This window comes from Coenobita brevimanus, chromosome 33 (assembly GCF_032717465.1).
Source record: "Coenobita brevimanus isolate Jiangsu-jjx chromosome 33, ASM3271746v2, whole genome shotgun sequence".
Classification (NCBI taxonomy): Eukaryota; Metazoa; Arthropoda; class Malacostraca; order Decapoda; family Coenobitidae; genus Coenobita; species Coenobita brevimanus.
Window position 1 is genome coordinate 7,322,984 of NC_136986.1, and position 14,477 is coordinate 7,337,460.

The 14,477-nt window shown below is 41.7% G+C and overlaps 1 protein-coding gene across 1 annotated transcript in view; it reads left to right on the forward strand.

The window, feature by feature from the left end:
- LOC145395780 (ionotropic receptor 93a-like) overlaps nt 1-14,477 on the forward strand; it is a 163,819-nt gene that overhangs the window by 82,774 nt on the left and 66,568 nt on the right. Inside the window, exon 6 of the mRNA XM_080269317.1 lies at nt 7,416-7,602. Within this exon, the coding sequence (XP_080125443.1) occupies nt 7,416-7,602 (187 nt within the window). The remainder of the gene's footprint in view (nt 1-7,415; nt 7,603-14,477) is intronic.

Sequence of the window (14,477 nt, forward strand, 5' to 3'; positions counted from 1 at the left end):
ATATCTGGTTGGCAGGGGCAGATGAGGCATCATCACCTCGTGGCATAACGTTGTAGCGGTACACTGCTTCAGCTACGGAACAGCCTTTCCGTGCCAGTATAGTTTTCACGGTTCGATGATTTCTCTCTGATATTCCATTACCAGATGGAGCGTTGGCACACCGATACCTGATGACCATACCCCAACGCCTGGCGAACTCTTTGATCGTTGAGCTACAGAAGCTGGCAGCATTATCAGTTAATAGCTCCTTAGGTGCTCCACGTTCATAAAACACAGACTCTAGCTGTTCAACAACACTGATGACATCTTGCCGCCTGAGTCTTTTCCAGATGGCATAACGTGTTGGCCCGCAGTCGATGAGCGTCAGATAGTGCTGGTTTCTGACATGACAGACGTCCATGCTAACTCTGCTCCAGATCTCTGAAACCCCCAACTCCCCTTTCTTCCACTTCTCTGGTGCCGGATCAAAGGATTGACATTCTTGACAACTCTGAAGAACACTGCGAACCTGCTGCCTCTGAACCGTAGGATAGAGCCTTCTGCAGAAGTACAGTGTACGCTTGATGCCGGGATGCCCGCTGGTTTCATGAATGTTAACGATGTCCCTGTCTGAAACACTGGCAACAGCTGCACAGCTTGTCTGCCCGTTTGCTAGTGTCATCCACCTCTTCGGTACTCGTGTTAGCGCATCTGCTTTGTTTTCAGTAGAAGACACAAACTTTACTTCCAGACACAGATTATACTCGACGATGATAGATTTAAAAGTCTCTAGGCGCCTACGGATCAACATTTCACTGGAAGCTCTAGTCTTCAAACGAGATTTTCCTGAGAGAGCATCCGCGATCCAGTGGAACACAGTTCTTGAGTCAGTCATAAGAGTCAGCTGTTTCATCTTCCAGGAGATTGCAAGATTTATCCCCTTAATAACAGCGTCCAGCTCCGCAAGATTAATGTGAGAGCACTCGTCCCGTCGTAACCAACACGAGTCTTCAATAACTTCACCTTTCACCTCCAACACAGCTCCCAATGCGAGTGAACTTGCATCTACCCATAGTATAGCTTCGTCTCCCCCCCCACATCCCATCGTCCTCGGGCTGGGTCTGAGTTCTTCACCCGCTCCAACGTGTCCGCAAGCATCGAGTGCAAACTGAGGTCATTAATCTCGTCGCCCCACGTAGTCGTGACCTCATTGGCCCGTCTTTTAATGTACAACGCCGCCACTCGCAACCAGCCACAAACAGGAAGGTGACTCATTAGCTGCCCGCAGAGTGAAAACACTGTCCGCCTAGTCAGCTTTTCAGGTAGCTTGCCAACGCCGTTATCACGCTCCCCCCAGACTCTAATGCCCAGCACACGAGCTCCTTCAGACACAATCTCGGGAGGTTTGCAGAGCAGGCCGTGACGACTGAGGTGACATTCCACTTCTGCTGCACTAGCCACACTTTCGTCCACCAGAATATCATCCAGGTATGGTGAAGTGGCGCGGTTTATCTTCCCGTCCATGCTCAACACACGACTCAGGACCTCCTTCAATACTAGTGGTGCGATGTTCAGTCCAAAGCCCAGTCTAATCAAACAGTAACGTCTCCCACGGAACACCACTGTCTGGGACGACCATAGCGATCTGTGAACGTGTATCTGTAGGTAAGCCTTGCGCAAGTCAATGAGAGCGACCCTCTGTCCACGCCTGCGCCACTCCCGTATCTTCTCAGTGCAGACGTCCGCTTCAGCTGTGTGCAAATTAAGATGGGCATTCAACTCACGAAAATCAAGGACAGGGCGTACTTTTTTCTTGTTTTCCTGCACGACAGCCATCAGAGGGATAGTTCCTTTCACAGGGCCATGTATACTCTCGTTGTATGGAACCAGCCATCCGTCCTTAATCCATTCACACAGTTCATTTTCATATTCTTTTCGAGCTTCATTCGGCACCCTGTATTCAGAGACAGGATTCAGTAATCGTGGAGGCTCTGAGTTATCACGCCAGTTCCACAACACTGTCCACTTTTTAGTTGCACTGTCATATGTTACTTCAAAATCCCTCTCGACAATATTTCGTTGTATGGTAGGTACTGCCACGGCTGAAGCCTGCACTTCCTCAATACCAAATCGCACTTTGTCTGGTGAATGCACTGTCACTCCCTGCAGGGCTTCAACACCGTTCATGCCCAGAATAAAGTCAAAATTAAGCGGCTTGGAAGGCACTACAATCACATTCACAGACACGGACACTCCTGACAATAGCTGGACTGTTACCACACCTATTCCCATACACATATAAAGCTCACCGCTTACTGTCCTCACACTGATATTTCCTTTGGTCCAGCGAGAGCACATGGAAACGCGTGCAATACTCTGAGTACAGCCGGTGTCTACCAGGGCATCACAGTTCTTTCCATCAACAACCAAGCGAGTCACTGGTAAAGCGCCTCTCACTGATGGTCTGGAGAGGAGGCTGGCGCTGGTCCCACCTCTCCTGATCCATTTCCCGAAGGGCATGAGGTAGCGATGTGGCCTCGTCCCCCGCATCCGAAGCAGAGCACATTACCTCGCCCATCTCTACCTCTGCGCACACTGCGTCCAGCCTGGCAGTCACGAGCGTAGTGGTTCGGCTGGTTACAGGAATGGCAGCGCACACCACCAACACCAATTAATGCAGGAGCCACTGTGTGCTGTCTGGAGCCGGCTGGTTGTGCTGATGCCCCATCATCGAGGTAATTATCTGCTAGAACAGCTCAAGCACGGTTCAGAAGTTGGTTAATATCCATAGTTTCCATGCGTGAACCAGCTCTCAGAATGTGACGAACAGCTTCTGGAAGACCAGCTAAAAAAGCACAACATAGACTGGCGTCGGTCATTCCTCCAAATCGTGTAGCCACGTGGCGCAGGTCAGCCAAGTACACGTCAACAGACTCGTCATCACGCAGCCTACGGTCCACAAACTGCTCATAGGCAACAAACTTGTCTGCAGCAAATGCCGAGGTGAGTGCATCCTTTATGGTGTCGAGTTCCCCTTGTCTACGCTGCTGAGCTGCTGATAAACAGAGAAAGCCCCGCCTGTGAGTCGCAGTGGCACAATGGTGTGTAGATCAGAGATCCCTCGTAGCCGACAAACCAGCTCCAGCTTTTCGATCCACTCTACCACCGAGTGCGAAGTACCGTCAAATTCCGGGATCAGACGAAGTTCCATCGTAAGGCTGTCTCCTCGGGCTGAGGTTGACGATGCCGGTTTGCCACTATCACTTCCATCCATCATAAGTTGCGAGAGAATGCCTAGATAGCTTGTAATAAAGTCTGGGCACAGGCAAGGGAAGGAGGAAGACAACCTCTTCGACTGCTGGTTTTATTCTCACTGCCTCGTTAATAAACAGCCAACCCTTTCATCAGGTCGGTTTGATAACTGACAGATTCGAACAAAGTTCGACACAGGATGAATTCTTTTCTTAAATATACATAAAATGGGAAAAAGGGCAAATGGCATTATTACCACCTCTAGGATCAGCACCAACTTAACAGACATAGCATGACATAGACATAGCATGATATAGACATAACACCTGACAGAATTCATACTGACAATTAGAAAGAAGGTTGTGACAGGAAAGATGCTTTAAAATATATCCAATAAGAATTCACTCAAAAATTTTTGAAACACAGGATGTTAAAGCAATTGGACGATACTTAGAGGGTTGGGAACGGTCACCCTTCTTTGGGACTGGCTGAATGAGAGCAAACTTCCAGCAAGAAGGAAAGGTACAAGTTGACAGACAAAGGGGAAAGAGTTTCCTGGGCAGGGTATGAGCACTGAGGCACAGTTCTTCAGGACAACAGGAGGGACTCATCAGACCCATATGCCTTATTAGTGTTGAGGCCAGTGATAGGAGAAAATACATCAGTTGAAAAAATTTAAACCTCCGCTTGCCAGTGCCGTTTTAAAATGGTCTGACATAATTCTGTGGCCAGTGCCAGTGCCATTATAAAATGGTTTAAAATAAAATAATTTACTGTGACCGCATTTTTCAAGATTCGCGGGTAAAAATTGGCAGGCATGTATAGTAACCGTTCCTCTACCATCCCCCAGGCAGTCAAGGCCATACACTCACTCGCTCCCCCCCTCACGCTCGCTCTGCCTCACTGCCTGTGTGCCTCCCCCAGTGCAGTACATAGTGAAGGCATTTTGTAAATATTTTCACATAAATGTAAGTTGTAAATATTTTGTTGTAAGTGTAAGGACTATATAGTGAAGTCAAGTTGTAAATACCTTCTTGTAAGTGCCAGGACTGTAAATAATGAAGTCAGGTTGTACCTGTCTTCAAGTATGTGTAAGATAATGCATTCACATGCAAATTGTTGTAGATGTTGAAGTAATAAGCAATCAGAAAAGTGTACTGAACATTGCTCTACCTTCCCAGCATAAATACCTCAGTATAGCTTGCATAGAAAACGGCTTTCTCTCACTTACATGGTGAGCGTGAGAGGGCGGGAATACCTGTATACGGGCATGTAGAACTCAGTAAAACCCATTTCCGAGCTTTGGTAAGCATTTTAATGGTGAAATTCGTTGTTTTCACATCAAAAAGCTATCATTTTAGCTAATAAAAATAAAGGTCGAAAAATGGCCAGCATGGAGGTGACCCATACGGCTAAAAATAGCTGGCATGTGGCGGGTTAATGTGGACGGGCTTTTTTCAAAGCATGGTGACTAAAATCCGTAGAGTTTTGTGAATCTTCACATTTATTTTGTAGGTAATTTGTACCTTATCCAACGACATACTTTGGCAGGCGATTAGAATTCGGCCCTCGACTGCATTTGTTTCATTTATCCATGTTTCCTCAGACGACATTGTTCGGCTTTAGGGAGATCTCTTGTCATGACGGGGTAAATGGATGACTGATCCGTCCTCACCTGTTTGAAAAATCTCTCCAGACCTGAATGACATTGCTTGGAGACAGCATGGATGAAAAGTCGAATGTCACCGGACTGAAGGTACCAGAAGAACATAGGGGTCTCGCTAGTGCTTTTGATGAATGTATTTATTCTCAACTATTTATAGTAGTGACTTCCATGTGATGTAATTACATAAAACAATTACTTATTATCTGGAGAAGACAAACTATAATTCTGTATGATGATAATTTGTTTGGTATTTTTGACCACAGAAAGTGCCATGGCAATAGTTTATGAACAAATAAAGCTGGAGGAACGCAAAATATAACTATAACTGAGCAAAACTTATGATTTTTCTCTTTTGTAATTTGTCACAATATATTACAAAAACATTTTTGCCTATGACTCTGAAATTCCAAAACTTTAACACACTGTTCCGAGAGTTTTAAAAAATCCATGTAAACAAACTTGTATAATTTTCCGGAATAGTAAAAAAGGACTTCTTCTAGGTTTTGTCTGTTCCACAAAGCAATGCATCTCTCTTACAGACAGGCCTGTATTCTTGCTGGGCAAGAAGGCTCCCTAGCACCTCATATGTAGCTTTTGGATGTGAATGATTAATATCCTTTTGTATGTTATTTATACTGAGTATGGCGATGTTTGGAGGATTTATATAACACGGACTATTACAATATGGCATAATAGGCATACTAAATCGTTTACGAAAAGATGTTAAGGAGCTTCCTTAGCCAACGATAGTACAGGCCACAATGGCTATTTGAACAGTGACGCCTGTTATATGAACTAAGTCTGTTACAGGTCATTCAGAATGAAGAGTACTGTCTGGCATTACTGCCATATAATACAGAGAGAAAAGACAACGCAATTACAATGGATTTTTTCCCCATTGCACTAAAATATTCGGTGGTATAATGATAGAAACTTCTAAACTAGGAAACCGTGGACTAAATCGCCATAGTCCAGGTTAGTTTTCATACTACATCTTATGTTATCATCTTACTATCCCCACACGATTATATTGAAGACCTTTTGAGGATGAAAAGGCAGATACGGGTTTCTATTATCCCTTCTTATCAGGCTGAATGCAATGATCTGACTTGATGCAGAACTAAATAGGAAATTTGTCCTCCAAGTAAAGGAATTAAGATACTTTGAAAAGGAAGCGTTGAAAAAAGAAAAGAAAAGTGAGATAATGTACATCGTCTGTATGTCTCTCAGCTGAATAAATATTTACTGGCATGAGCCTAAATGAGCCATTATTTATGTCCTTACTCGCAGGAATGGACTATTAGTGTGTAGGACATAAATTTTATATATATATATATTGTTTCCTATTTTCCCTTTTAATAACAACAGAGGAAGGAAAAACAAATGCAAAACTATATATATATATATATATATATATATATATATATATATATATATATATATATATATATATATAAATGTATATATAATCCATACACCAGATAACTCGCGTCCTCCATTCATAAAATATCTGTAACAGTTGGACTTGAACAGCTGTAGGTTGAAGTTTCGGGGGAAACAACTCCGGTGATGGGACTTCCAGAAAGATGCAGTTTGGGGAATAAAAGATGCCCGTGTAGCACGAGGGAAGACATTGAGAGGTGGCACAATGGACACAACTTCGTAAAATAATGCAAGGGAGGCAACATTCTTTCTTATTTGTAGGGGAGGAAGTTTACTTTTAATTGCAGGGTTATTATTAATTCCAACAGCTTTGTTCTGAATTTTATCTAGTTGTTTTACTGCAACCTCTCCACATCCCTTCCACAAGGGTGAGCAATATTCAAGCTGACAGTGCACATGACTCTTATAAATTATAGCTAACTGCTCATCAGTGAAGAAGTTAAGGACTCTGTACAATAATCCAAGCTTTTTTGAGGCGGTTTTAGCAAGTGATATGACATGAGAGGTCCAGGTGAGGTCATTGTTAAGTGAGACATCGAGAATTTCAATATTTTTGGAGATAGGAATATTAGTAGCATTGAAGATAATATAGGAATCTGGCAATATCTGTCAATTAGTAAACTGTATATATTTGGTTTTACTAGCATTAAATGAGACAAGGTTATTCTGTCCCCATTCAATGATCCTGGGTAAGTCTTGATTAATGGAGATGGCTGTACTGAGTTGTGAATTCGAGATATTAAACTTTTTGAATGGGTAAATGTAAATGAACTGTAAGCATAGCCTGAATAATTTAGCTAGAACATAAGCACATTTCGGAGAGCCCTTTCTTCAAAACAACTGGAAGAATTCGATCGGAGCCAGGAGCTTTGTTGGTTCGTAAATTGTCTAGAATGGATTTTCCTATGTTGTCTGTATTCTAAGTGGAATAATTTTAAGTGGATCAATTTTATATTACCAGTCAGTTGAAAAGCAATTTGGCAGCTGAATTTGAAGGAGCAAAAACGTGCTATTTCTAGGTGGGGAAAGCGTCTAGGTAAGCTATTACATTTTACTATTTTTGTATTTATTTCAGGAGTGCTCATATTAGTCCTCCTTTGAACCTGCAGCTGATAATATCCCGGAACTTTGCTAAACTAGATGGCACTTCCTCATTGTATATAGGCAAGGAAAAACTGCTACAGGTTTCGTTAGCCTGGCCAGTGCCTCATGATGCCCCCTACACACCACAGATTAATAAATGTCTGAGGATTATATCACAGGTGGGTAAGAGGATTTAATCTTTTGGCTTAATGTTTTTTTTTTTTACATGAAATCACTCCTTATCTGAGTAACAATAACTGCAGATAGCAATATTTTAAAGATGTTATTGTAGTAAAGATGATATTTATTTCACAAGGATGGTGTCTTACATATTCTGTTTTTGCAACCTCCAAGCAATTTTACTCAGTTGCGAATAAATCCCTAGTAATGACCGAGTCATCACTAACTCCAAATTTTCAATGAGTTATATCCTGAGATGAATAAACATTTTCTGTTTATGACAAGAGAATTTAACTGAATTATTGGAAATACAAATTGTGTCGCTGTAACAGCTCGCTTATATTGTGCCGAATAAACGTTAAAACCTGTGTACTAAAACAAAATCGATACCTCTAACAAGGATAAAATATAGTAACAAAGTAAGTAAATCATCAGACAACAATAAAAGGTGTAAGAAGTTTACTTCCTTAAGAAAAAAATATCAGTCAGATAGCCAGAGTCTCCTCCAAGTATGAAGGACAGAGAGTAGGCACCATCCGTCCTGCTATGCCTATGGAGAAACCTCCACCGCAGGTCCCCCAGACTCAGACACAGGACTAGCATGTAACGGACAGTAAGGGGAACAAAGCAATCAACACAATACAGTTGAGCCCCACCACACATTGGGGACTCATGACTAAGCCATGAGCACCCAGTGTGTAGCTGGGCAACAGCCACCTCCAATCGCTAAGACATGGAAGAGAGAACCCTCGGTACTACTACCCTCTGAATAACATCCCTTAATTTATTATTAACCCTCCTCAGGTAGACCTGTGTCTACCCTTTCGCCTCAGGTAGACCTGGGTCTACCAGACCCAGGTCAGAAACAAGGTCAGAAAACACACTTTTGTTTTATTTATGACAGATCCAAACATGATATGACATTCTTCAATGTATATGCAATACAGCCATGTAAATAAACTTAAATTTTTTATTCATTATATATTTTTACCTATTTAAAAAAAACAAAAAAAAAAGGTAATTTTTTTAAATATTCAGGGAAAAAATGAAAACAATATCTGATTGTAACTTTGTGTGGTGCAACTGGCAGTAGCATCATGGAGCTTCATGGTATGATGTTGGGATGTCTGAAGCTGTGACCTTATTTGCAGTCAGGGAACAAAATAAAGCACCCTGCTCAGGTAGAGCCGGGTCTCTGAGACCCCCCCTCCCTACACCGGAAACGGAGAAGAGTTCGAAATTGCCCTTTCACCCCTTGCATGGGTACAAAAAGTCAGGCAGCTATTGGGGGGTACAGGGTTCCTGGGTGTTTAGAAGGTAGTTTACCTAACAAACTTAGGGGGTGGGTGAGTCTCAGAGACCCGGCTCTACCTGAGGAGGGTTGAGAACAGTATCCCACGGGCTCTGCCAACAAATAAGAATCATTCAAGTATGGTGTCATATTGGAAGCAGGAAGGGGGTAGTTGGCAGGGGTCATCGAGAAGAAGCGGATTTTCCAAATGTATCTTCCATCTCATTGCAGTCCCTACTGACATCCGCATGAACCCTTGCGCAACTCAAGAAAGGCAAGGATAGAGGATGAGCTGAATTAAATTCTGAAGATAAAATAGTGGAATTTAGAAGAATTCCTACCCTTACAAAATCTAGGAAATTCACCCCAGACCCAACACCAGTGTTTGACTCTGAACCATCAGTATATACATGGACGGTTTTATCTGTGAACTGACGAATGTTCCTAAACAGCTGATGGAGAGCCCGAGAAGAGGCAGAAGTCTTCGTAACCTCAGAATCCATGCAAACCTGCACCTCAGGAGGGCGCCATGGGGCAATTTTTGGGATCTGGAAAGGGCAGACACACTATAGACAAACCTAAATCTCCCATAATCGGCCTGACCTAGTATGCAAAAGGCATGTGGAGTGCGAGGATCAGAAACAATTAGTGTGTGACTTTGAACCATCTTTATATACAGGGAGGGGTGCCTCTGTGATTAGACAAATGTTCCAGAAATAGTTGATGGCTGATGAAATGCCAGAGAAGAGAGAGAATAGTTAGTGTCCTAAAAATCACTGCACGCCTGCACCTCGGCAAGGTACCATGGTGCAATTCTTCGTTGCCGAGCAGGGCAGACAGGCTATGCAGAGAGACCTAAATCTCCCATAATCTGCCTGACCCTGTACTCAAAGGAATGTGGAGTGTGAGGATGAGAAACTTGATACTGAAAAAATTACCACCATGATATGCAAACAACAATAAATGACTCTGGAATATATCTTACACGATTCCAGCAGCGAATGATTAGCGACTTGTGCTGTAGATAAAAGGAAGGAACATCAGCCTCCACAACCTAGGAATCGGGTAGGATCTGAAAGCACCAGTGGCAAGACACAAAACTTCATTATGCAAAGGACTAAGGACACTAAGCTGCGGTACAGTAGAGGAGGAGTAGACCTTGCATTCATAGGCAGTTCTAGATCCACCTAACGCTTGATACAAGTGAAGAAATGTACTTTGATCAGCACCCCACGAGATATGAGATATAGAGACAATACCTTCAACAAAATCATTGATGCATACGTGACACTCAAAGAAGGTAAAACTCAATTAACTTGACAGTCAAACGTTAAGCCAAGAAACTTAGTCTTCTCCATGCACTGTAGCAGGCACCAGCCCCTTTAACCTATAAAAGTGGATTGCTACACTCATGTTTGAAGAAAAACGGAAATCTCTCCAGTCTGCCCAGCTGGCGACCCTTTCCAGCACCAGCTGCATCCTCCTCTCAATAGCACACATCAAGGAACCATCAAACCATATCATTAGGTCATCCACATAAAAGGAAGAAGACACCTTCTGTGGCAGGGAATCAAGTAAGTCATTGATGGCAACTGCAAGTAAAGGAACACTTAGCACATTCCTCTGTGGAACACCTTCCTCTTGAACTTGTAGGACAGAGTGAAGAGAGCGCACAGACCTGAAACCTGCGATTCAACTATAGGTCACTAAGGAACAATGGCAGAAGGCTATGCAGCCCCAAACTGTGAAGTTAACCCTCTCAGGCACCATAAGTTTTCAATAAGTTTTGGTTCCCTGCACAGAACCAAAACCCCGCTCAGGCTGCCTCCGCTCGTGGGGAAAGGAAAAAAATTCTATGGCCCAATTTACCCTCGGAAAGTAGTTATGTTGTTATAAATTGCATCCCATCATCTTTGCTGATGTTTATACTACCAGAAAGAAACAAAACATAAAAGAGATGGATAAATGTTCAGAAATGAAGCCAGAATAAGCCTTGTTTAGGAGAAAACTAGCTTCTTATAACTTCCCAACATCTTTGTGAAAAATTTCTCCCGCGATGTGCAGTTGCAAAGGCCATGCCTATATGCAGAATTTCACAATCTTTCAAAAGAGACAGGTTTCGAGTTGATCTATCCAGTAGTTTTCGAGTAAATTTATTTAAAAAAAAACTACGAAAATTGCCTAAAAATTTGTGATTTGTTTATTTCATATGTTATTAGTGACACTGTAACAAACATACATGTAAAGTCTATCCAGTTTTGTATCCTAAAGGCTAAGGAGGCCCATGATAAAATTCACAGTGTTATAACCCTTATTGTTATCGAGAAAATGAATTTTGAAAACTTACGATGGGTTGGGTGTGGTGACAGCAGCTACTCTCCAGCCCGTAGTCTGAGTATGTTCGTTTTTCGTAACTTTTCCCCAAAATAATTTTTTGCACACATAGGTTACTTTGCTTTACAAAAGTATCAGCTTGATCATGCTTTCTTCAGATTTTTTATGCAACCTATATTTTACTAGTAAAACGACTGAGAAAATAGCAATGAAATGCACCACATTTTCCTTATGAGAAATATATAGTAAACACACAATTTATACCTTACAATACAATAGTATAAAAACTAGACAAATAAGCTGGTTACTCACCTCCTCTAGCAGTGTTGTAGTGTTTCTTGAGAGGAGATGGAGTTGCAGAGAGGAGGACAGGTACAAGCACAGCCTGTGTTCTTACCTAATTGTTCTTACCTAATTGTATCTTTACAAGAATGAGTCAAGCTCGTACTGTCCCGTGTCTTAAACTATACTTATCGTACATATCCTTAAATTTGTGAATTGTTTTGGCACACACTATTTCATTCGGTAGTGCATTCCATTGATCAATTGCTCTGTTTGGGAAACTGAATTTCCTTACGTCTTTATCACCTCTCTTCTTAAGCAGTTTTTTGCAGTGTCCTCTTGCTGATGCTTCTTCATATGTTAAGTAATCATGTCTATTTTCTCCTTCCCTGATATGCACTTATATAGCATTATCATGTCTCCTCTTTTCCCTCTTTCCTGTAGTGTTGGTAGATTCAGTTTATTTAGTCTTTCTTCATACCTTAGGTCCCTTAAGCTTGGTATCCGTCTTGTAGCAGCCCTTTGAACTTTTTCAATCTTGTCTATGTGCTTTTTGAGATGAGGACTCCAGACTACTGATGCATATTCCAGGGGTGTTCTAATGAATGATGTTATTATCTTTCTTAGCATGTCTTCATTTATGTATGTCAATGCTATTCTCATATTTGGAAGCAGTGTATACATGTTCCGTACCTTCTCGCTGATGCGGTCAGCCGGAGATAGTCTGTTATTGATAATCACACCTGGGCCTTTCTCTCTTTCTGATGTGTATAGGGTTTTATTTCCTAACTTCTAATCCCAATCAGGTCTTTTTCCACTTTTACCAAACTTGATTACATGACACTTGTCCACATTGAGTTCCATTTGCCATGTACTACTCCATTCATGAAGTTTATTTAATTCTTCTTGTAGCTCTTTACAAGAGTCTGTGTTAGTAATTCTCCTTTGTATTTTTGCATCATCTGCAAACATATTCAGATAGCTCTCATTTTCAGTGTTATTGTATGTTTATATCATTTATATACACTAAAAACATGATTGGTGCCAGCATTGAACCCTGCGGTACTCCACTAGTCACTTCTTTCCATGATGAGTAGTTTCCTCTTAGAACTGTTCTCATTTCTCTTTTTATGAGAAAGTCTTGCATCCAACAAAACAGTTTGCCTCAAATTCCTCCTTGATGGTACAGTCACTCATAAAAGAAACGACCCCCCAGGCCAAGACACCTTTCAACCAATATGATATCGGTCCTGGTAACACTGGAAATGACGTCAGGTGTGGGGGTGTGAAGCTGCGTTTGGGGGAAGTTCATTCAAAGTTCATTCTAAGTGTGTCGAGCCCATTCATTTAACCCTTGAGGTGGGGGTTTCATTTGCATCATGTGCGGCATTAATGCATAAATGATTCGGGTATGGGATTGTGTTATCACCTGAAAGATCTTTGTTCTTGTAGCATAAAGTTAATTTTGTATGAAGGACAACATAACAAGTCAGATATAATGTATGTTTAACTCGAAATGTGGATCGAAGCAATGTTTCGTGCAGATTAACTCCTCCCTCCTCTCAAACACCCCTCCTCATTCCCCCATATGGCTAACGTCAAATACATTGTTACCAACACTGAGTACCCCGAGTTATATTGCCTTTAACCCCTTAACCGCGGGGCGTCACTTTCGTGACGCTTGGGAGCAAGGGATCATACCGCGGGGCGTCGCTTTTGTGATTCTGTATTATTTTGAATTCACCCGGGCTTCCAAGTGGGGGCTTGTATCATCTATCAGTACTGCCAATGTCCAACACTAGTCAGCACTCCTAATCTCATCTGTACTCCCATCCATTGTTGACAATTTAGCCATTTCTCCCCGTTCTTGACTCCCCTCCCTACCCCCCCTCCATTACCCTATCCTCTCGCCTGCCCGGCCGTGCTACGCTAAGTAAATCTTCCCTGGAATTTTTCACTGATTTCATCCATTGAAATAAGCCCTATGTCCTATTCTTATACCAAATAATATATACAAGAAAGAAATAAGGTAAATGAGAGTGCCATACACCTGGAATTGGCTAATTATCACCTGACAACACCTCACGTGCACTCGTTCGCTAATTTTCGCTGTTTTTTTCCCTTGAAATATGCCGTATAATCTATTTTCGTAATAAATATACATGTAAGGAGGGAAGGGAGAAGCCTAAGTGATATTTACATTCACCTGGAACTACCTAATTTATAATGTATTGTCTAGATTTCCTGCCAATCATTTCAGTGCTAGACAAAGCTGTTTCAGGATCTAACATTGGTAGCTCTGATTATATATCTCCTAAGTAGGCCTCTAATCTATTTTCGTAATAAATATACATGTAAGGAGGGAAGGGAGAAGCCTAAGTGATATTTACATTCACCTGGAATTACCAAATTTATAATTTATTGTCTAGATTTCCTGCCAATCTTATCAGTGCTAGACTTAGCTGTTTCAAGAACTAATATTGGTAACTCTGAATAACCCCTAAGCAGGCCTCCACGCTGGCCCTCCGTTATCAGTTTACTCTCATCTTCCAAAGCGAGGGTACGTATGTTTCTTCTTGCTGACTTCAAGGCCTTTTTTCACCCCCATGCAAATGGCCCTGTGACCTTTACCCCCTACTAAACCTCGTGTGGAAAGATGTAAAGAGCTGACAATTGATAAAAGAGTGACTACGATCTTTCTATTGAGTAAAACAGTGCAAGTGGAATTGTAAATAATGTGTAAATAATGTGTAAACAGCAAGTGAAAGTAATGAATGTAAATATTCGTGAACAATGGAAAATAGTTTTATAAGTTATTTCAAGTGACAGTGCACAACACAGTGTAAATAAAATAGAAATGTAAATAACGTAAATAAAATAGAGAACGTAAATAGAAATGTAAATGAGTAGTATTATAAGAATACGAGTATATACCCTAGGAGTAATGAAAGTGAAAGTTTCACTCTA